At 50.8% G+C, this 21,166-nt stretch overlaps 1 protein-coding gene across 7 annotated transcripts in view; it reads left to right on the top strand.

The window, feature by feature from the left end:
* GRAMD2A (GRAM domain containing 2A) overlaps positions 1–9,827 on the top strand; it is a 34,141-nt gene extending 24,314 nt beyond the window's left edge. For 4 of the 7 annotated variants that reach the window (XM_043470977.1, XM_043470979.1, XM_043470973.1 and 1 more), the window contains exons 2-12: positions 749–832; positions 1,654–1,711; positions 2,072–2,147; positions 3,187–3,290; positions 3,886–3,984; positions 4,113–4,184; positions 4,909–4,971; positions 5,969–6,113; positions 6,350–6,449; positions 7,286–7,390; positions 7,649–9,827. In XM_043470977.1, the coding sequence (XP_043326912.1) occupies positions 749–832; positions 1,654–1,711; positions 2,072–2,147; positions 3,187–3,290; positions 3,886–3,984; positions 4,113–4,184; positions 4,909–4,971; positions 5,969–6,113; positions 6,350–6,449; positions 7,286–7,390; positions 7,649–7,652 (910 nt within the window). In that variant the 3' untranslated portion in view covers positions 7,653–9,827. Of the gene's footprint in view, positions 1–423; positions 550–748; positions 833–1,653; positions 1,712–2,071; positions 2,148–3,186; positions 3,291–3,885; positions 3,985–4,112; positions 4,185–4,908; positions 4,972–5,968; positions 6,114–6,349; positions 6,450–7,285; positions 7,395–7,648 lie in introns of those variants that run through there. The other 3 variants (XM_043470975.1, XM_043470976.1, XM_043470974.1) reach the window with 3 other exon arrangements.
* The last annotated feature ends 11,339 nt before the right edge of the window (positions 9,828–21,166 follow it).

Below are 21,166 nucleotides of genomic sequence, written 5' to 3'. Positions count from 1 at the left end.
GCTAGTTTTCCTGCTCAGGCTTTATTGATTCCTAGTGTTTCTGCTCGGGAGGAGCAGGAAAGGGTGAACCCTAGGCTCTGGAGCTGTTTAGTGGAGGCATGAACTGAAAAGCCTTTGGGGAGCCCCGCCTGCCTGGTGACCACCTGTCTGCCCCGTGCCGGGCCCTCTCTATGGGACATTTTTGAGATGGTTTGGCTCTCAGGGACGAGCTACCCTGACGGCGTGAAGGCGTCGAGGCCGCTTCCAGGTGTGGGGCAGCCCCGCCCCTCAGCCCACACTCACCTGTGGGCTGACGTCCACACACGCACCTGCGCCGCTTCAGCTGCTCAGCCTTGATAAGGCCTCCTGTGCTGGAGTCCTTTCCCAGAAGCTGGGACGCTTTATGGTAATACTGTCTGGGCGCTCTGAAACTTTTGCTTTCAGGTGTGAGCAAGTCTCAGGGGCCTCCCTCCCAGCTGCCTTCTTAAGAGTGGGGCTGGCAGCTCCCTGGGAGGCTGATTCTCCTTCCGACCCAGGCATAAACTGGACTTCAGGCTTCCAGGAGGGCCGGTGAGTGAGGCTTCTCTCAGCCGCCTCAAACGCCTGCCTGGGGTGCCGCCTCCAGACTGTGGCATCTCCAGCCTCCCCTGGAATAGCAGGGCAGGTGTTGGGTGGGGGGCAGAGGCAGCCGCCCTGGGCATGTTGGAGCTGGCCAGGAAGGGTGTCCCCAGAGACCCCGCCTTCCTGATGAGGGCCCGTTTCTCCTCAGCAACCAACAGATGCGTGGGAAGACGGCTTCTCTGAAGAAGAGCACCGAGAAGCTAGGTGGGGTCCAGAGAGCCCAAGACACCAGGTGAGGCCCATTTCCCAGTCAGACATATGTCCGATTGGAGGTGGGCAGCCCTTGGGAGGTGACCTGTAAGAAAGGGGGCCTTAAGGCTGCGTCATGGGGTCAGTTTGGGCATAGGCTGCCCAGGGCCTCTTCCTCCCACCCCCAGGCCTAGCCCAGGGCGCTGGGACCTAGCAGAGTCTAGGCTTCTCGGGTTACCATCCTCCTCTCTGCCCACCTGTCCTCAGGCCAACCTGAACAGGGCAAAGGTTTGCGTTTCAGCAGCCTCTCCCCCACCCCACCTCTGGCAGCTTTGGTAGCCTCCGTCAGGTCAGGCGAGTCTGACCAGGGAGGCGGCTGCGAGGAGGGCAGTCCTGCTGGGATCATGGCCCATGGCCAGGCCCCAGAGCAGTGAGTCTGACGCCTCCACCCCACCCACTCCCCATACTGGGCCCCATCCCTGGCCTCCTGCTCATTCATCCTGGGCCTGCTCCTCAGCTTGTCCCTCGGGCAGAGAAACGGGAGGGGGTTTTTGACCCCCGGGGTGGTCGGCTCTAGCCATCCCTGGGAGGCGAGGCTCAGGTTGCCTATACCTTCTGGGGCTGGGGGTGGCTGCGCACGGCTGAGCCCTCCCTGTAGCATCAGTGCCCCTGCCCAGGGCGAGCTCTGAGCTTGCTGGGCTCCCCACTTTGCTGTGGCCCCTGGAGACGAGCCCTGGTCTCCAGTCTCTGCCCCAAGCTGGTGACTTGAGGCCAGGGCAGAACTGGCGCCAAGGATGCATGGGGCGGGGGGCGCGGGGGAAACTCGAGGTTCCTTGCCCCTGCAATGGCGTGTCTCCTTTGCAGTCTGTCCTGGCCAGAAGGCTTGAAGGGTGAAGATGTAAAGAAGTGTAGCCGAGAAGGGGTAAGTGTGTGGAGGCCAACTTCTTACTACCTGCCGGGGGAGGGGGTCCTGGGCTGCCTTGGTGACTGTCGACTCTGTGGCCAGAGGCCTGTCACCAGGAAACCTGGGGAATGTCCCCTCCTGGGTGGATGTCGTGTCCCCTTCCCGTCATGGGCTGCCTCTTAAGACCCCATGTCACCAGGAAACAAGCTGTGCTCAGAAGTCAGCCCTCCTCACCCACTGGCTGCTCAACTGCTGCTTCACGGCTAAGACCCCGGAGGCCCCCCACGCCCTGTGGCCTTATTTCCTGGTGGATGGAGCAGGGCCCTCTGGTGGTATGATCTCCTGGGACTTCTCAGACCCAGCTCCTGTGTTTTGCAGACGCTACGGAGTAAATACAACCAGCAGTACCACAAGCTGTTTAAGGACATTCCCTTGGAGGAAGTGGTTCTCAAAGGTGAGCTGCCTCCCTGGGAGAGCGGGCCTCTCCCCCTGGAACCTCCAGGCACAAGTTCAGCCATGGGAACTGGCTGCCCTTTGAAGTGGTTGGTCTTTTTTTCTTCAGAAGTGTGAGAAGATTGGGCTGATTTGAGACATGAAGTTGAATTGTGAAGATTTTCTTGAATGTCAGGGCTTCCAAATCTCATTTCTGTTCTGCTCTTATCAGTGACTACTCTTTCCTGCTCTGACCTCTCAGGGAGTGTGTCAGAACATCTGCACGATCAAGGCCCTCTCTCCAGGGAAGAGCAGGGCAAGAGGTTCTGCCTATGGGGGTGAACATCCAGGTTGGGGGGACAGCGCAGAAACCCAGCAGACCTTTTGGGGCATGGGTGGAGGAAGAGGAAGGATCTAGCAGTCTGGAGGGGCGGGCAGAGTAGTTCAGTTCAGTCGCTCAGTCGTGTCTGACTCTTTGTGACCCCATGAACTGCAGCACGCCAGGCCTGCCTGCCATCACCGACTCCCAGAGTCCACCCAAACCCATGTCCATTGAGTTGGTGATGCCATCCAACCATCTCATCCTCTGTCATCCCCTTCTCCTCCTGCCCTCAATCTTTCCCAGCATCAGGGACTTTTCAAATGAGTCAGCTCTTCGCATCAGGTGGCCAAAATACTGGTTTCAGCATCAACGTCAGTCCTTCCAATGAACACCCAGGACTGATCTCCTTTAGGATGGACTGGCTGGATCTCCTTGCAGCCCAAGGGACTCTCAAGAGTCTTCTCCAACACCACAGTTCAAAAGCATCAATTCTTTGGGGCTCAGCTTTCTTTGTAGTCTAACTCTCTCATCCATACATGACTACTAGGGGTGGTCAGGATTCTCAGGAAAGGATGCGAGGGTGCTGAGGGAATGGGTGGTTGGGGCCTGGGATTGAGGAGGGGACTGAGGAGGAGAGTCCCCGAGGCTGGACTCTGGACTCCTCCGAGTGGGAGGACCCAGGCCCTGGGGCTCCTGGCTGGGCCTTGCTCACGGCGGTCTCATTCGTGTGACTTCCCAGTGTGCTCCTGTGCCCTCCAGAGGGACCTGCTTCTCCAGGGCCGGCTCTACATCTCCCCCAACTGGCTCTGCTTCCATGCCAGCCTCTTCGGCAAGGATATCAAGGTAGTAATAAGTGGTAAGGCCTCAGCCCGGGGAAGAGAAGCCCCCGGCCTGTGGGCACACCTCAAGTCAGACCTGTCCCTCTGCACTCTGGTGCTTGGTGAGGCCTCTCACTGCGAGGCATTCTACCCCGTGTCAGGGCAGTAGCCCCACCCCTTCCAAACCCGGCCCCGATTGAGACTCCACATCTGGCCTGAGCAGCCTGAAGAGTTCACTGCCGAGTTACTCTGCCTATGGGGTGCCTCCTAAATGCCTTCAGAAACCGAGTGGGTTGTCACACTTTTGGGTCATAAAGTGGCCGGCTGGGGTGGCTCAGGGAATCTTACTGAGTATGGGATTCACCAGGGCAACCACCCGTGCCTCTTAGATGATGGAGTAAGAGCCTGCAGTGGAGTGTGCTGCCTTGGGGTGGGAGATAACGGGAAGGGAGCCCACACGAGGAGGTGGGAGGTTCAGATACTCTCCCCTGTGCGCCAGACTTGTCCGTGGTGCTCATGCTTGGCTCACTGCCAGGTATGGCTGGGGCCCTAAGCAGGAAGCGGGGGGACTGTGTCCTCTGGGGTGAGTCCTGAGAGAAGCCTGCCTCTCCCCTCATCAGGTGGTCATTCCCGTAGTGTCTGTGCAAATGATCAAAAAACACAAGATGGCACGGCTCCTTCCCAATGGCCTGGCCATCACCACCAACACCAGCCAGAAGGTCAGTAAATTTCTGGGCCAGCGCTCCCTTGTCTACCTCCCCATCCCAGCCCCAGGAGTCCACAGCTTGAGCCTGGCACTCTCCCAAGTCTTTATGTACCTCGCCCCTTTCTGTTTTCTATATTCCAGTATGTCTTTGTGTCCCTGCTCTCCCGGGACAGTGTATACGACATGCTGAGAAGGGTCTGCACCCACCTACAGGTATGGAGCCTGGGGCAGGGCTGGGGCCCGGGAGATTGCTCAGGCCTGGACTGGGGCCTTGGGACGTGGGTGTTGGGGGAGGTCGGCCCATCTCTTGGGCACAGGGAACCGGGGCAGAGAGAGGGAGTAACAGGCTCAGGCTCAGTGAATCGGAGGCAGTCCTTGGGCCGGGTGTCTCTGCTGGGGAGCTTGTCTCACAGGCCATCGGGCCGCTGCGTGTCCCATGTGCAGCCCTCGCTTGTGCTTCCTCGGTGCAGACAGACCGAGGGAAGAGAAGCCCCCGGCCTGTGGGCACACCTCAAGTCAGACCTGTCCCTCTGCACTCTGGTGCTTGGTGAGGCCTCTCACTGCGAGGCATTCTACCCCGTGTCAGGGCAGTAGCCCCACCCCTTCCAAACCCGGCCCCGATTGAGACTCCACATCTGGCCTGAGCAGCCTGAAGAGTTCACTGCTGAGTTACTCTGCCTATGGGGTGTGGCCACTTCAGCTCTCTCTGGCCTGTGCTGAGGAAGGGGGAGGGCAGCATGTGGGGGAGTGCCTCCCCTTGGATTTGCCCTCTGCTTCAGCATTAACTAGGGATCCTCCCCGCAAACACTTTAGACTCCATCTGACCCAAAGGGCTCACTTGGAGGTAAAGCTCTCTTGGAGAGTGTTCGTCCCTCCCCATGTCTGACTCTGGCTGCTCCGTGATGGACAGGTAACCCCTGTTCCCTTCTGTCGCCAGCCTTCAAGCAAGAAGAGTCTGTGTGTAAGAGAATTTCCTGAGGAACCTGAGTGCGAGTCTCTGGTGAGAACTAAGGCCGGGAGCAGAAGATGCTGGCCTGAGGTTGCCTGTACTTTGAGACTTCAGAGACTCCCGGAGGGGGACCCACAGTGCAGAACTGGGGCACCAGGGTCAAGAGCCAGTGGCATGCTGTGTCAGCGTGTCCCCAAGACCCACCACCCTCCACGCCATGCAGAGTCCTGGGCAGATTATGTTGATGTTCTGAGCAGAACACATGCCCAGCCTCCGGAACTTGGCCCTGGTTGGACCCCCACACCTTCGTAGGTATAGGGCCAGCAACCCATCCTCTTCCCTTTAATGGAGTCAGGAGGGCCTTCAAAGGGCTGATGTCCCTGAGATAGAGCTCTAAAGGCTATCATTCTAGAACACAGGCAGGCTGTAGATTTGCCGAGGTCCCGGCCCTTTCTTTTGTTCCTGGGATCCTGGGTAAGTAAAGTTTCTAGGATAGGGGTTGGGGTGAGTGGATAGCAATGACTCCAGGGTGTTCTGAAGTCTCTGTCTGTAACTATTAAGTGTTTAGCCAAGCATGTGATATGCACAATGCCACGCAGGGGATGGAAGGCAATGTTCCCATTTTTATTGATGGGGACCTTAAGTGCCCCTGCCAAGGGCAGTGATGTACTCAGAGCCCAGATTAGCAGGAAGCACAACTTATTCCATCTGAGATAGCGAGTGCGAGTTTATGCCCGTCCAAAATCTTTTGACCCTCCTGGACTCAGCTGATCTGAGCACGCCCCTGGGTTGCCTCATGTCCTGGTTCTACACTAGCAGTCTTCAAAGACACCGTCCCCTGGAAGAGTGGCTGGTTACAGCAAGGGAGCAGATGAGAAATGTGATTGCTGTGGCTGTGGTTTCCCTGCTTCTGGGTATCTGCTTTCATGCTCGCTAGGCATCCATACTGATAATATCCGGAAAGGCTTTGATAAACCTAGTGTGGATCCTTAGGGCAAGTGAGATCTCAAGGGCCAAGGTGAGACAGTATCTCCTGCCTTCTCTGCAGGAAGCCCTCATCCCTGAGATGAAGTGGAGGAAAGTGTGCCCTGCCTCCAGGTCCCTGTCCCTCCCAGACAGCATCCCTTGTATCTCTCGGGCATCCATGGAATCCACGGACAGCTTCTTCCCCTCCAAGAAGCCTCCGGGGTCTGGTGAGTTCAGCGTGCTTGTCCATGGCAACTGCTCGCAAAGACAAGGTTTTCCGTCCTCCCACTTCTGTGAAAAGAGGTCATCACAGCCAGGAGGGCTTCTCAGGGCAGTTTCTTTCTTTCTGCAAATCCATAAGGGAAAGCCAAGAGCTCAAGTGGCTTCAGAGAACAGGGGTTGGGGAGTGGGCTGGGGGCTTGCCTTCTGCCCCAGGAAGATGCCGAATGCTGTCCTATTGCAGAGATCTCCGACTGTGAGGAGGAGAAGCTGGAGGAGGGGCCCACGAGAAACGGGGAGCTCAGGCTCTGGGATTACCGGCTCCTGAAGGTCTTCTTTGTGCTGTAGGTGACTGGAGAGTGGCGGGTGTGGGTACATACTTGACCCGACCTGCCTGGGTGTCTGGGTGTTTAAAGCCAGAGGCTTGGTGTGTGGGGAAGTCGGTGTCCAGAGTGAGGGAGAAGGTTCTGAGTCAGCTGCAAGCTCCTGGGTGGCAGGGGTGGGCATGCAGCAGCCCCTTCCAGAGCAAGAGAAAGTATCTCCGGTTTTTATTCCTTCAAACCTGTAATTTAGGGTTAAGGCTGTGGGGAAGGGGCAAAACATGAAACTATTGAAGAAAGAAAAAGTTGCAAAGGATTGGGGAGGGAGAGGGTCTGGCAAAGTCTGAGAGGCCTGTCAGATAGACCAGGGGAGGACCATGGCCTTCCCACTGCCCACCACTGGGGTGTTTTCTGGGACCCCAGGCTTGTCTGTCATTCGGTCTAAGAGCTAGTAGAGCAGTGAGCTTGGTGGGATGTCTTATGAACAGCCAGCAGCCTCTGGATTCCCTCGCCTTATCGGCTTGCCTCGGGGAAAGGCTACCACCTGAGGGGGTAATTTTAGTGGCCTCACAGAGGGGGTATGGGACCACGGTGGCTGGTTAGAGGGAAGGTGGGCTCTGCTGAAGGACCCACAATTCTTGCTGGGCTTCAGGGACACTTCCATGGGGACGAGTCTCAGGACCCCCTTGTGGCCTCTGCGAAGAAAGAGGCCCAGGTCTGAACGAAGCTGTAGGCACAGTGTTCTTTAATTCCTCTGGTTGCAGGAACTAGCTTAGTCCCACTCCTATGTTTGGTGATCCTGTAAAAATGCCCCCTTTCTAGGAGAGAGACTCACCTCCTCCCTACCCCTCTTTCTCTAGGATCTGCTTCTTGGTCATGTCTTCATCCTACCTGGCGTTCCGCATCTCCCAGCTAGAACAGCAGTTATGTTCCCTGAATTGGGGCGGCTCGGTCCCCGGGCACAGGTGATGCCCCTTCTCTTTCTTATGCTTCTGGGATTGAGGGTGAAGGACAGGAGCCAACACCCATGGCCAGGCTCCTTGCTGGTCTGACTGGTCTTGGCCTTGCCCTTGAGCTGTTTTGTTGGCTGTCAGCGAGGTTGGGCAGGGTATGCAGGGCGTACAGACCCCACCTTGACCCGCCCTCGTGGGCGGACCCACTGACTTGTCTGTCTGCCTTCTAGGCCCTTTGTCTGACCTGTGTGCCGTCTCTTCTGTGTGCAGGTAACAGCCACTTGGCCTTTGACCCCAATCCTCCAAGAGGAATGCTCTGGGTGCTAAGGTGCCACCACCGATGCCCTTGGTTTGTGCTGCCGCTGTGCTGAGATCGAGTCGAAAGAAAATATTGCAGAACCCTTCTCCTCCCCACAGCTCTTCTCCCTCCTTAAATGAGTGGTCTGAAGTACCTGTTTACAAAACTCCTACAAATTTGGGACTCAGATGGAAAGCCAAGTCTCTGGAAACAGACAAGGAGTTCTGTACACTAAGCTTTAGCAGCCACTTATGTGAAAAAAAATTTTTTAACTTGCTCCTTGGAAACAGTTCTGACACAGAGGTAGAACATTTGGGGCCACTGCAAGGGACAAAGGTCATGCGCTGATACCAAGCACATGGCTCACTCCAGTGGTGGGACAGCGGCCGGAGCCCAAATTGGCAGCGTGGGCTCCACTCTCTCCCAGCAAACTGTGCTCTCACTTGGACCACCCGAGAGTTCCTGTTCTGGGGCCCAAAGGGTTTCTCTGCAAGTGGCCAGGGGCCGGCCCATGCAGGGCAAACTGGAGGCAGTGAGGTGAGCTCTGAATGAGGAGAGGAGGGTCTGTGGCCAGGATTCTAGCCAGGGGCCTGTTCATGCTCTGTGCAGAGGCTCTGTTCTGACCCCTCTTGAGGAGGCTGGCTCGGTCTGGGAGCACATGACTTGCAGCAGGGGATGATGGCAGTGGCTGTGGAGAACAGAGGTCCAGCATTCTGTGTTCTTAGTTGCTGTTTCCTGGTGAGACAGGTGGAGCAGAGCTTTTTTGATCACTGTGGTCACAGACCAGGTACTCGATCTTCCCCTCGTGTGCTCAGACATTTCCAAGGTGCCCCATGTGGGAAGTGGGGGATGGGAAGGGTAGTAGCTTTGATTTGAGGTCTTTCTTTGTACTCCCTGCTTCACTGCCTGGACTTTGGGCGTGGCCAATGGCAGCTTGATGGGCTTGATGGTGCCTTGGGCCAGCCACAGGGCAGAGCTCACTGTCACCTGCAGGAGGGTCCTCCACACCTTGGGCGCTATTCTCCATGAATAAGATGGAAGTGTCCAAGGTGGGCCTGTGACTGCCGGGACCAGGCCAAGGGGGTCTGTCTGATACCTTTGGAAGCAAGAGAGGTAGCAGACAGGAAGAATGGACATGGTGGCTTTGCCTTAGAGACGACTCCTCCTCTCACAAGGTCTCCTTAATGCTACAAAACTTCTGTGCCTTAAAACTCTCCTGGGGCTCTGATCTGCTAAGACAGTGTCTTTGGAGGTGCTGGAAAGGCCTTAGTGAGGAGGCCAGACGTATCAGGGAAGGTCACTGGTGATGGGTGGGTGGGGTCAGAAATAGCCACTTTTCCCCCCTTCAGACACCTGAGAGGTTAACTGGTGGGGGGTGGTGGTGCGGGGATCCTGGGGGAAATTATTTATTGTGGAGTGTGACTGTCCTGTTTATGACAAACCCGAATGAAGACTGGAGGGACTGACAGGAGGTGATAACTTCCTAAACTCAGGCTGGAGGTCTCTCCATCCCAGGTTCTAGGATCGGGCTCAGAGCCTGGCCTTGGGGGATACTTTCACTCAAGATGTATGTCTCAGGTAAAACTCATGGCTCCATTCTCCCTGCAGCGCCATGCTGGATGGATGCCCGTTCTATTTGAGGAAACAGCTCCCTGTTTTCAGGGAAATAATCCTACTTGCCCCAACGCCTTCCCTCCCTGGTCCTTGCTGAAGGGCAGGGAGAACAGGTCCATTCTCTGAACCTTGCTGGGTTGAGCCAGAGGTCATGAGAGGTGCCAATTCATGGGTGGCTATGCCAACATGATGGTGAACTAGCCTCCAGTCTCCATGCCCGGGGCTCAGAGAGGGCAAGAGGTGTGCAGTAGGGTAGGTGGCTTTGGAGGCCCTCTTGGGGTCCAGAGCTTTGAGTGACTGCAGGGTGCCTGTCCCTCTGGAGGGCCCTCAGTTTCCTCCTCCTGTTCTCCAGCCTGTTCCTTTGGCCAGGGTACCTTCTGTTGTGCCCATTTATAAACCATGTGTCTTTATGCAGACCTGCTTGCATTGGCAGATGCTTCTCTAATTCCTTGAGAATTTGGTTCAACTCTCCTTCAGTTGTTCCACTATGGCATTAAACTTTGAAAATATTTTAAAATAAAAATCTGATTTTTCTAATCCTGTGGTATGGAAAGTTCATTTTTAGGTTTTGACTACTCACTAAAAGTACTCTTACTGACATATTTGGCATCAAGGAGACTGACGGAACCCAAGTCATTCCCAGAATCCCAAATACACTGCAGATCTCATGGGACTTTAGCTAAGCTGGCTCATACGTCAGGCGTTAAGGAATGGTGTGGATGGTCACAGCACATAGCACAGCGTCCTGCCTTGGATGGGTGGACACTGAGAATGCTTCCCCATTTCTCCTGGGCAATTCCAAAGCAAGGTCCATGGTTCGAACAGTACCGTACTCCTGACTCAGGAATTACAAGTCAAACTCAGAGCGAGAAAACTCGTGTGTCCTTTTCTATGATATCAAGCCCAGATTTTGGAGGTTGAAGTCCAATTTGGGAGACTTCCCTGGTCTCCACTGGTTAAGAATCTGCTTGCCAATGCAGAACACACTAGTTTGATCCGTGGTCCAGGAAGATCCTACATGCTGCAGAGCAACTAAGCCTATGCACCAGAAATTCTGAAGCCCAAGTACGCTTAGGGCCTGTGCTTTGCAGCAAGAGATACCACTGTGTTGAGAAGCCTGCACACGGCAAGGAAGAGCAGCCCCACTTGTAGCAACTAGAGAAAGCCCGTGTGCAGCAGTGAAGACCCGGCACGGCCAAAAATAAATATTAAATTAAAAAAAAATCCAATTTGGGCCACATCACCTTTCTTTCTCCTTGGGAGGCACCCCTCTAGTAGTGATCTGTTCCTTCAGTAAATACGGAGCTCAGATTCTGAGCTAGTGCTAAACTAGGTGCTGAGGACAGAGAGAGCAGTGACCAGTCAGGCAGTATCGTTGCGTCCCCTGCGGCACTTGCATTCCACATAAACGTAAGTTCCAAGTAAATCATGAACAAACAAGGTAACTGCAGATTCTGATCATGTTCCGTGAAGGAAAGAGACTGATATGAGATACAGTAAAAAGGGAGATGGCTTTAGATGAGTGGTCAAGAAATGTTCTCTGAGGTGAGATTTAAGTTGCTGCTGAAGGGATGAGGAGCCAGTCATGAAAAGGGCTGGGGAAAGAATGTTCCTGGCAAAGGGTTGGCAACTGTGAAAGGTAGGAGAGAAGGCATGTGTCTCTGAGGAGCAGAGACCTCTGCATGAATCTGGAATATGAGTCAATGCGAGACTGACATGAAAGAGGCTGGAGAGGTCAACTTAGTGACCACAAAGCAACCTATTTAAAAGGCAGTAAAGGACCCGAACAGACATCTCAACATCACTGTCACTAGGGAAATGCAAATCAAAACCACAGTTAGATACCACTTCATATCCATTAGGATGGCTACTAGCAAAGAAAACAAAAAAAAATCCCTAAAAGCCTTAGTGAGGATGTGGAAAAACTGGAACCCTTATGCACTATTGATAGGAGGGTAAAAGGGTGCAGCCACTGTGGCAAACAGTATAGCAGTTCTTCAAAAAATTAAAAGCAGAATTACCCTCTGATCCAGTAATTCCATTTCTGTGTATATACCCATGAGGACTGAAAATATGAGCTTGAAGAGCTATCCGTACACCCATGTTCATAGCAGTGTTATTCACAATAAGCCAAAAGGTGGAAGCAGCCCAAGTATCTACTGACAGGAGAATGGATAAACAAAATATGGTACAGACACGCAGTTCAGCCTTCCAAAGGAAGAAAGACTTGACATGCAGTACAACATGGATGAAGCTTGAGGACATTATGCTTAGTGAAGTAAGTCAATCACAAAAAGACAGGTACTGTATGATTCTATTTGTGTGAGGTACGTGTGGCAGTCCAGTTCATAGAAACAGGAAGCAGAATGGTGGTTGCCAGGAGCTACGGGGAAGGGAAATGGGAGTTATTGTTTAATGTGTATAGAGTTTCAGTTATGCAAGATAAACAGAATTCTTGAGATGGTGATGACTCTTACACAACAATGTGAATGTGAAACTTAAAAATGATTAAGATGATAAATTTTACATGTATTTTACCACAATAAAAAAAAATAGGAGGTTGGAGAGGTAGGCAGAAGGGAATTTCGATTTTATACATTCATGGGTATGGCAGCTCAGGCCTGAAAATTTGGCGCTGGTAGAGTCAGTGGTTACTGAAACCAAGGGCTTTCTTTTGCTAGAGGAAGTAAACCTGTGGATGCAATATGCAGAAAAATATGGCTGAATCTCTGTATGTGATCATACACCTCCTTTTCACTATTTCCAGGGAGTAGTTCATAGCATCTTCACAGTTGGGGGGATATGCTAGCTTTATAAGGGAGAAACAACTGCCTTAAACTTGGACAAATGGAGGGAGATATATGTATATATATTATTTTATGTGGGAACCTCAGTTTGCATCCTGGGCTTTAGTCAGATCAGGGAGAATCATGGGAGTAGGCAGGAGTTCTTGTGAAAAAGGCATTCAGGAGTGAGGAGGGCTCTGGGACAACTGCATCCCACCAGAGATATCCTGGGACTAAGGAAGTGCCCTCACTCCCACTCCTAAGTGCCCATCCAGCCAGCCCTGGCCCTCTCATCTGGTGGCCGTGACATCAGGACTCCTATCGAGCTAGGTGAGGTCGTGGCCCTGTGCTGCTCCTCTCTCTTAGGAGGTGGACCACAGACTCAGGGCATCCTAGAGGACCAAAGCTGGCCTGCCAGCCACAGGCTGGGACAGCTCAGTTCCCTAGGTGGATCTCACCCTGAGGGCGCTGCGAGGCCCCTGGGCCACTAGGTGGCAGCAAAGTCCAGCAGGAGCTGGAACCGAGGCGCGAGGGGCAGACTTCGTTCTCTCTCAAAGGCCCCCCGCCGTCCCCAGGCCCTGGCAGTGGCAGCTGGGAAGCTGGGCAGGCTCCCGTGGCCACGTCTCCCTGGCGCCCTCTGGTCCTTTCTCTCCTCTCCCCCCTTCTCTCATCCCTGGGGGAAAGGCTGGAGGTGACTGAGAGGAAAGCATTCCCGCCAGCTCTGCAGATCTGAGGTCAGGTCAGGCAGAAGGCAGAAGTGGCCGGGCTGAAGAACAAGTGTAGGGGGTGTGTGTACGTGTGATGGGGGGGCCCGGGGGGCAGGAGGGCACAGAAACCCCCGGCTTTCCTCCTCTCTTCCCTTGTCAGTAGCGTCTTCTCCTACTCAGGGTAGAGAATCATAGAAACCGTGTGAGATTTCCCTCCTCCTCCTGCCTTCACTTAGAGATAAGGGGCTGGACCCCAGAGCAGAGAGGATTCGAATTTAACGGTTACATGGCTCCACAGGCTCTGCCCTCTGAAAGTGAGGCGGAGGGAGGCGTTTAAGCCTCTGAAATGATCATCTAGAGAAACCCGAGTTCATCCTCTGTGTGCCTGACCTCCGGAGCCGAGGCGCACCTGGCGCCCAGCAGGCCCTGTGGCTGGCCTGCCTGCGCCTTGGCAGGGCTCCTTGCCTTCCCGGAATGTGTTCCTTCTTGTTTGCCACTCAGTGCTTGGCCTCAAGCCAAACCTGGGCTGCTCAGAATACTGTGCCCCACTCACTTCTCTCACAGGATCTGAGACAAGGCCCTTTTCCGCTTGGGGAAAGGCCAGGCCCTGGCTGCAGCCTCATCCTCCTGGTGCTGCCTTGTCTCAGGACATCGGCCTCTCCAATGGTCGAGGGCAGAAGCACTTAGGCAGAAGGCAGCTGGCACCCCGGCAAAGCAGAGAGTGGCATAGTGACATCTTATCCTTTTGGCAGCCTTCTAAATTGGGCCAGAGTGGGCAAAGTGTTACTCACAAGCTGTTCATTAACTTGTTAAATGCAGAAAGGTTTGCCTAGACTCCGCTTTGGGAGAACGTGACACCCACTGCTCCTGGATTCACTCTGGCGTGAAGGCGTGTTAATTGGTATAGGATTTCTGATGGAAGTTTTTCTTTGCTGTTAGTTCCAAATACCAGGCTCGTCTGAATGTGTGCTCTTTCCAGGTTGTAGTTAGGTTTAAAAGATGTATTAAGCATATTCTATGGACCCCTGGATGTATGCTTCTATAGATACTATGATTCTATAATTTTCTGAGCAACAAAATGGGTAACAGGCCCCACACTGGGTGCTCATTTGACTCTCACAAGAACCTCTCAATACAACAATGTGATTTTCACAACTTATGCTGTAGAAACGGAGCTCAACAGGACAGAAATGCACATGGACCCCTTCGGCTGTGTGACAGTGTGAGACACGTGAGCCCTGGTAAGGACAAGAGCGAGTGGACAGACTGACTCAGCGGCAAGGGGCGGGCTGCCTGGTGGGGTTCAGAGGGTGAGCAGGACTTGGTCAGAGAGCTGTGGGGAGAATCCTCACAGGCCGTGTGTTTGGGGGGGGCGGTGGGTAACAGCAGTACAAGGATGGTGGTGCGGAGGGTGGTGCCATGACAGCTCCGGGGGAGAGTTCTGCTGGGGAGTGGATATGTGAGTGTGCAAAACCTCTCAGGATCTAAATGCCAGGATGAGAAGGAAGGACTTGATTTTGTAGGCAATGAAGAGCTTACTGGGGCTACAGGAGCTTAGGAGTGATGGATAAATATGACGGTTTGGGAATGCTGGTTGGGAAATGGAGCACAAGGTCAGAATAGTGAAAAGTCCGTCAGAATAGTCCAGACCATGGTTTTCCAACCTCAGCACTGCTGCCTTTTCAGGCCGCACGGTCTTTTGATAGTGGTAGTGGGGGTAATCCTGTGCCCATTGTAGGGTGTTTGGCCACACCCTTGGCCCACCTGATGCCGGCAGCACTTCCTGTCCCCAGTTATGACAATCAAAAACATCTCTAGACATTGCCAAATGTCCCTTGGGGGGCAAAGCGGCCCCTGATTGAGAGTCATTAGTCTAGAAGGCACGTGGTGAGGGCCTGAACCTCAGAATGTTGATAGGTATTTTCATAACCAACTGCATCAATCTATTGACATTTAGAATAGCTGACAAAAGTAAAATGATTTCCTTGCCACAGGAAATTCGTCATCAATGCCAAAGGACTTAATGGCCTAAGGAAGCTTCAGAAGTAGATCATTCTGCATCTTAGAAACCTCTAGAGGATACACCAAAACTATACATAATGTGCTCTAAACTCATTAGCAAGGAAGTGGCTGATCTCAGGATTTTTGTCTCTACCCCTCACCCTTCAGTCACATCTTACTCAATTCCACTTTGAATAAGGAATGCCCACTCTGCAGGAGAAGCAAGAGATGGGGATTTGATCCCCGGGTTGGGAAGATTCTCTGGAGTAAGAAATGGCAACCCACTCCAGTATTCTTGCCTGGAAAATTCCATGAGCCGAGGAGCCTGACGGGCTACAGTCCATGGGGTCACAAAGAGTCGGACATGACTGAGTGCACAATCTGTCCACAGGCAGAGAAGCTACTGATCTATATTTTGCTAGGCTTGCATTCACCTTTTTAACATTTTTTACTTTGCCACTTGGTAGAGTGGATGGATACAGCCTGGCCTGCAATGAAGAGCTATGATTTACTAAGATGTATCTCTGTCTAAAGAAGGAATCAGTGAAGATCAACTAAGACCATTGTAAGAACTTTGGCTTTTACTCTGAATGAAATAAGAGGCAAAGGAGTGAATAAAAAGCTTTTATTATAGGGGCCTTAAAAGGATCACCACTGGCTGTGAGGGAGGGAACGGTGAGAACAGGGAGGGCAGTTAGGAGACTTTAGGCCGTCTCATTTAGAGAGGACAGTGGCGCTGACTCAGGTAGTAGAGCAGAGAAGGTGGAAACAGGCAGATTCTAGATATATTCTGATGGTAAAAACAATAGCTTTTCCTATCAAACTAGAGATGGAGAATAACAGAAAAAGTCATAAAGGACACTCATGTTTTACTGCTTGAGAGGATGGACAGAATTGCCATCAACTGAGATGGAGAAAGCCATTACTGGTGTAGTTTTTGGAAGATCAGAAATGTACTATTTAACATGTAAAGTTTGAGATGAGTTTTAGACATCGAAGTAGGGAGGTCAGGTGGGTAATAGATAATATGCGTCTGGAGTTCAGAAGAGAGGTCTGGGAGATATAAGTTTGGGAACTGTCACCATATGGATGGTACTTAACTGCAGGAGACTGGACTAGATCACCAAGGGACTGCGTCTGTGTATAGAGGAAAGTATGGATGGCTGAGCCCTGTGGCACGCTGTCATCAGAGACCAGGAAGAAAAGGAGGAACTGGTAAAGGAAACTGATGAGTGCCTGAAAAAGCAGGAGGAAACCCAGAAGAGTTTGTTGTTCTGGAAGCCAATTACCATATGGCAAGCAGGGGACTGACAAGTGCTGTTAATAAACCAAAATTTTCTTTTCCCGTGGCTCAGTGAAAGTTCTTTTTCACTGGAATGTAGCCCAGAAATTTCCAACCTGGACAACTCCAAGCAGTTTTCTTTCAGTACAAAAATGGCCCTAGCCCCATTTCCAACCGTTGTGGTCAGTCCTGAGACTCAATTTCTGCAGGAGTTTCCATGATGCAGTCTGGTTGACTGATGTGTCCTGTTCCTTTAGCTTTTGCCCATGATGTGACTCTCATCCTTCACTCCTCCAAATGATCTACCACCAAGAAAATCCAATGTACCCAACCTGCATGAAAGATTTAGTGTTAATGGAAGGCTATGGCACAAAGCCAAAAACAACTTCAAATTCAGTGCACATGTGACTGCTTGTAAAATCTGACAGCCATGCTCTATCTCAGGAAACTTCTCACCAGCCACGTCCTCCAGTAGGCCCCTGTCTCCTGCCACGTTTCTGGCATGCATCCCATCTCAGTTCTTTTCATCACCCTCCCTCCACTTCTTTCCTAGGCCTCATTCTTTTCTAGGGCATCCAATGAAAATTCAGATTTCTTTCATCTTATTATTTGCAGTAACTGATCTCTCTTTGTATCCTCCTGGCCCACTTAGGCTAAGCCCAGGGAGCTGACCTTTCTCAATCAAAGAGGTCCATCTAGGCATTTACCTCAAACGAAACAACAAACATTCTCTAGCAATAAATTAGGTGACACTCCTGAAGTCAGAGAGGCTGTATTCAGTTTTTGTTTTTAATAGCAGTTTTCCCTTTTGGGTAAATGAAACAGAAAACAACACTACCACTAACAAACCACGCCGCAGGGTACCACGATGGTTCAGAGCAGAGGTTCTGGCATCAGCACATCCACTTAAACCTCATGAAGTTCACCTGGGCAACTGTTAGGCTTTAGTCTTCTCATCTCTAAAAGGAGGCTGACAGTAGTGTCTACCTTAGAGCTGTATGTGCTAGTTGCTCAGTTGTATCCAACTCTGCGACCCCATGGATTTAGCCCCCAGGCTCCTCTGTCCATGGAATTCTCCAGGCAAGAATTCGGGAGTGGGTTGCCATTTCCTCCTCCTGGGGGTCTTCCCGACCCAGGGATCAATCCCGGGTCTGCTGCATTGCAGGCAGATTCTTTCCTGAGCCACCAGGGAAGCCCTTTAAAGCTTTATGGTTATCACTGATGTAAATGTTCCATTTTAATAATAAGCGAGCTTTATGGTTATTATTAAAATGGAACATTTACATCAAATCCTTTTAAGTCCTTGACACATACAAAGAGCTTAATGAATTTTAGCTATTATCTATTAAACTTCAAGAAGTAAACTTAAATAAGTATAAAACCCGATGTTGGTACAGCTATACAGAATTAGATATAGGTTTTTCTGATACATTTTTAATGGTACTGCACAGATTCTCCTTTGAGAACCCTTTGGGTATCACTATGAAGGGATTATGAATCGCTCATATGCTTTGATGTCTCAGGTCCACTTTTGTATTCCTCAAAGAGATAATCTGGAATGAAAAAGTTACTTATGAAGAGTGCAGCCCTGTTATTCATAACAACACCGGAACTAACCAAAAAACTTAACAGTGAGGAAATGGCTAAGAAAATTAAGATCTACTAACTTGATGTTAACTCCAGGTTACCATTAAACATGAGTAGACACTAAGGGAGGAAATTTGTAAAAAGCAGAATTAAAATACTGCTTATGCATGAATTACAACTATGTAAAATGTGAAAACCTCTATAAAAAAAATAAGCAGATGCATCAGAGTTAGATTTACGTGCTGAGTTCCTTGTTTTCTGTCAAGTTGCTTAAGTTTGTCAAACTGTCCCCCTACAATAGCTTGGTCTTATGCAAGCATGAAAAGTTATGTTGATTAACAAGGCATTTTGATTTCTGCAGCAATACCATGGAAGGATGATGTGTTTTCTGATAAATTGCCTCTATTCAATATATTTGTACTTACTTATTCAACAAATAACCACGACTGTCCATGTGCCAGGCACTACACCAAGCAGCAGAGATTCAATGGTGAGTGCACATGGTCCCTGGCCTCCAGGACTTCCAGTTTAGTGGCAAGAGATATACCGCCCAAAATTACGTGTGGTTTGAGCACACTAAAATGGTTCATGATTCCAAGGTATTGTCAAACAAGGGAGGCAAACTAGTCTGGCACACCAGGGATGATCTCCCTGATGAAGAGATCACATAGGCGTTTTCCTGCTGAGGGGCTTGCCTGGTGGCTCAGATGGTAAAGAGTCTGTCTGCAATGCGGGAGGATCTGGGTTCGATCCCTGGGTCGGGAAGATCCCCTGGAGAAGGAAATGGCAACCCACTCCAGTACTCTTGCCTGGAAAATTCCATGGATGGAGGAGCCTGGTGGGCTACAGTCCATGGGGTTGCAAAGACTCGGACACGACTGAGCGACTTCACTTTCACTTTCCTGCTGAAGAGTATGGGAGTTAGAGGGGGAGAGAACAGCAAGTAGAAAGGTTTTAAGGGGAAAAAAGAACGTGTTGTGCTGGAGGAACAAAAAGGTCTGCAGAGTTTGGGGCACAGTCCACGGATGGGCTACAGTCCATGGCGTTGCAAAGAATCTGCACCCCCCCCCCCACTCTCTCTCTCTCTCTCGGGGAAGAGGGGTCTAGGAAGGGGTCAGACCGTGAAGCTTTATTAAAGATATTGCCAGCATATGAAATGGACTGGGGGATGAACACGGGGATGTGTGAATACCAGAAGACTACTTAACAAACTATTGTGGCAGTCCAGATGAGACAGATGATGGCTGTCTGGATGAGAGCGGTGGCATTGTGAAATATATGGATTTAAAGCATATTTAAGATACAGAATAGACACGACAAGGAGACTGGAAGGTGTGAAGTGTGTGAGGGATGGACAAGTCAAGGACGATGCCTAGATTTCTGGCTAGAATTGGGTGGTGCACTGGTACCATTTCCTGAAGTAGGAAATACTGATAGAGCAGATTTGATGGAGAAAGAGGAGTTGAGCTTTGGGATTTGGTGGGTTTGAGTTGCCTGTGAAATATGCAAGGGAAAATGTCTAGTTGGCTGTAAGTGGATATTTAGGTAGACGTTTGGGAGAGTTCAGGAGAGAAGGACAGAGTAGAGATATGCCCATATCTATCATTGGCCTGGGGAAAAGATGAGTGTCTAGGAAGTATGTACAGAAAGAGAAAAGGGATTTGGGAATCAAAATCTGATAATCTACAGCAAGTAGACAAGAAACTGGCAATTAAGAAAGAGTGGTCAAGGAAGTACTAGAAAAACCTAGCTTATCACATCAATTAATGGAAGAGTTGTTTGAAAAGGAGGGTTTAATGTTGCTAGGAGGACTAGTAAAATGAGAACCATCAGTAATCCTACTGAGAATTTTTGTAGAGAGATGGAAACATAGTCTAGATTAAAGTGGGTTGAGAGGTGGGCAGGAGGTGAGAAAGTTTTGACACTTTTAGAGCTGGCTGTAAAGAGGAAGGGAGTAAAAGGTCAGTATCTACCGGGGACATGAGGTCTTGCTTTATTTAAAGACAGAAGATTTAATACAGCTATACATCTAAATGCTGATGCAAAGGAGCCAGTAGAGAGACTCCTGCTGCGTGTGAAGCTGTCTGCGCGCCATCCCTGAGCACCGGTGAAGGCACTAGCCACAGCTTCAGGGTCACTGCAATAGGAATGAGGAAGGCTCAAAGGTGGGGATAGAAAGACTCGTAGATTTGGTGCCAGGAAATCTGAAGTTCATGACCGTGCCTATTTTCTCTCTGAAGCTGGGGAGTGTGGGAGGAGGTGAGGGCTTTGCAGGTTTGAGGAATGAACACTGAGGTAGCAGCTGCGGAGAGCTAGCTCGAGTGTGAGCTGGTGAGGAAAGCATGGCCTGGTGCAGAGAAACTTGTCCTAGCTTGCATTGTGTGGGAAAGGTTTTCTTCTAAATACAGGCTGCTCTTTAATGGTACATGGAGGAAAAACGAGGCAGGCAGTAATTCTTCTTTTGTCTTTTAGCCCAAACTGCGGGAAGATCCAAGGTTAACTTGTACCTGAGTGCAATGGTAACTCTTGCCTACTGTTGACCTTTAGTTGGCTACCACTTCCTGTGACACTCTGACATGTTAGTTTTTCTCACATAAGAAAACTTCGATTGCCTAGGCTGCTGCTCTTGTTCTACTTCCCATTTTTCAGATTCACGAAATCTGAAAGTACAATGTAGGGCTTTTAAAATGCTTTAGATCGATGTCAGCAGCTGATCCAAATATGACCTAATATATAAAACAAAGCCAGTTATTATATAGGCTCTGTTATGTAGTAGTTAACTGAGAGTTTCTCATTATTGATTTCTATAATATACCTGCTGAATTTAGGGAATTCATAAAGTGACACAAAATTATATTTAAAATGTTCAGGCAATGAGATCTGCTATCATTTCCTGGGAGAGGGAGAATGGTACAGGTGTACACAGTGTGAGGAGATGGAGGCCCTGCACCAGAACCTTGGCCCTGTCACTTGCAACCATGCAAGTGACTGAGCTCCTGTAAGCTTGTTTCTTCTCTATAAAATCAGAATAATAAGGAAAGTGACCAAGGTGGTGGAGTAGCAAGACCCTGAGCTCACCTCCTCTCATAAGCACACCCAAATCACAACCATCTGCACAACAACCATGGCTGAAAAAATAATGAAAACTACCAGCAAAGATCTTCTACAACTAAAGACATAAAGAAGGAACCATAACAAGTTGGGTAGTAGGGGTGGACTCACGACAGTTAAATCCCATACGCCCTGGGTAGGTGACCCACAAACTGGAGAATAATTATATTGCAGAGGTTCTTCTACAGGATGAGAGTTCTGAGCCCCACGTCAGGCTCCCCAGCCTGGGAGTCTGGCACTGGAAAACGAGCCTCGAGAGCATTTGACTTTGAGGGCCAGTGGGGCTTAATTATGGAAGCCCTACAGGACTGGGGGAAACAGAGACTTCAATCTTAAAGGAAGCACACAAAATCTCATGCTTACTGGGACCCCAAGCAAAAGCACAAATGTGATAGAAGCCTA

Source organism: Cervus canadensis, chromosome 6, assembly GCF_019320065.1.
Source record: "Cervus canadensis isolate Bull #8, Minnesota chromosome 6, ASM1932006v1, whole genome shotgun sequence".
Lineage (NCBI taxonomy): Eukaryota > Metazoa > Chordata > Mammalia > Artiodactyla > Cervidae > Cervus > Cervus canadensis.
This window is presented reverse-complemented; position numbering and strand designations above follow the sequence as displayed.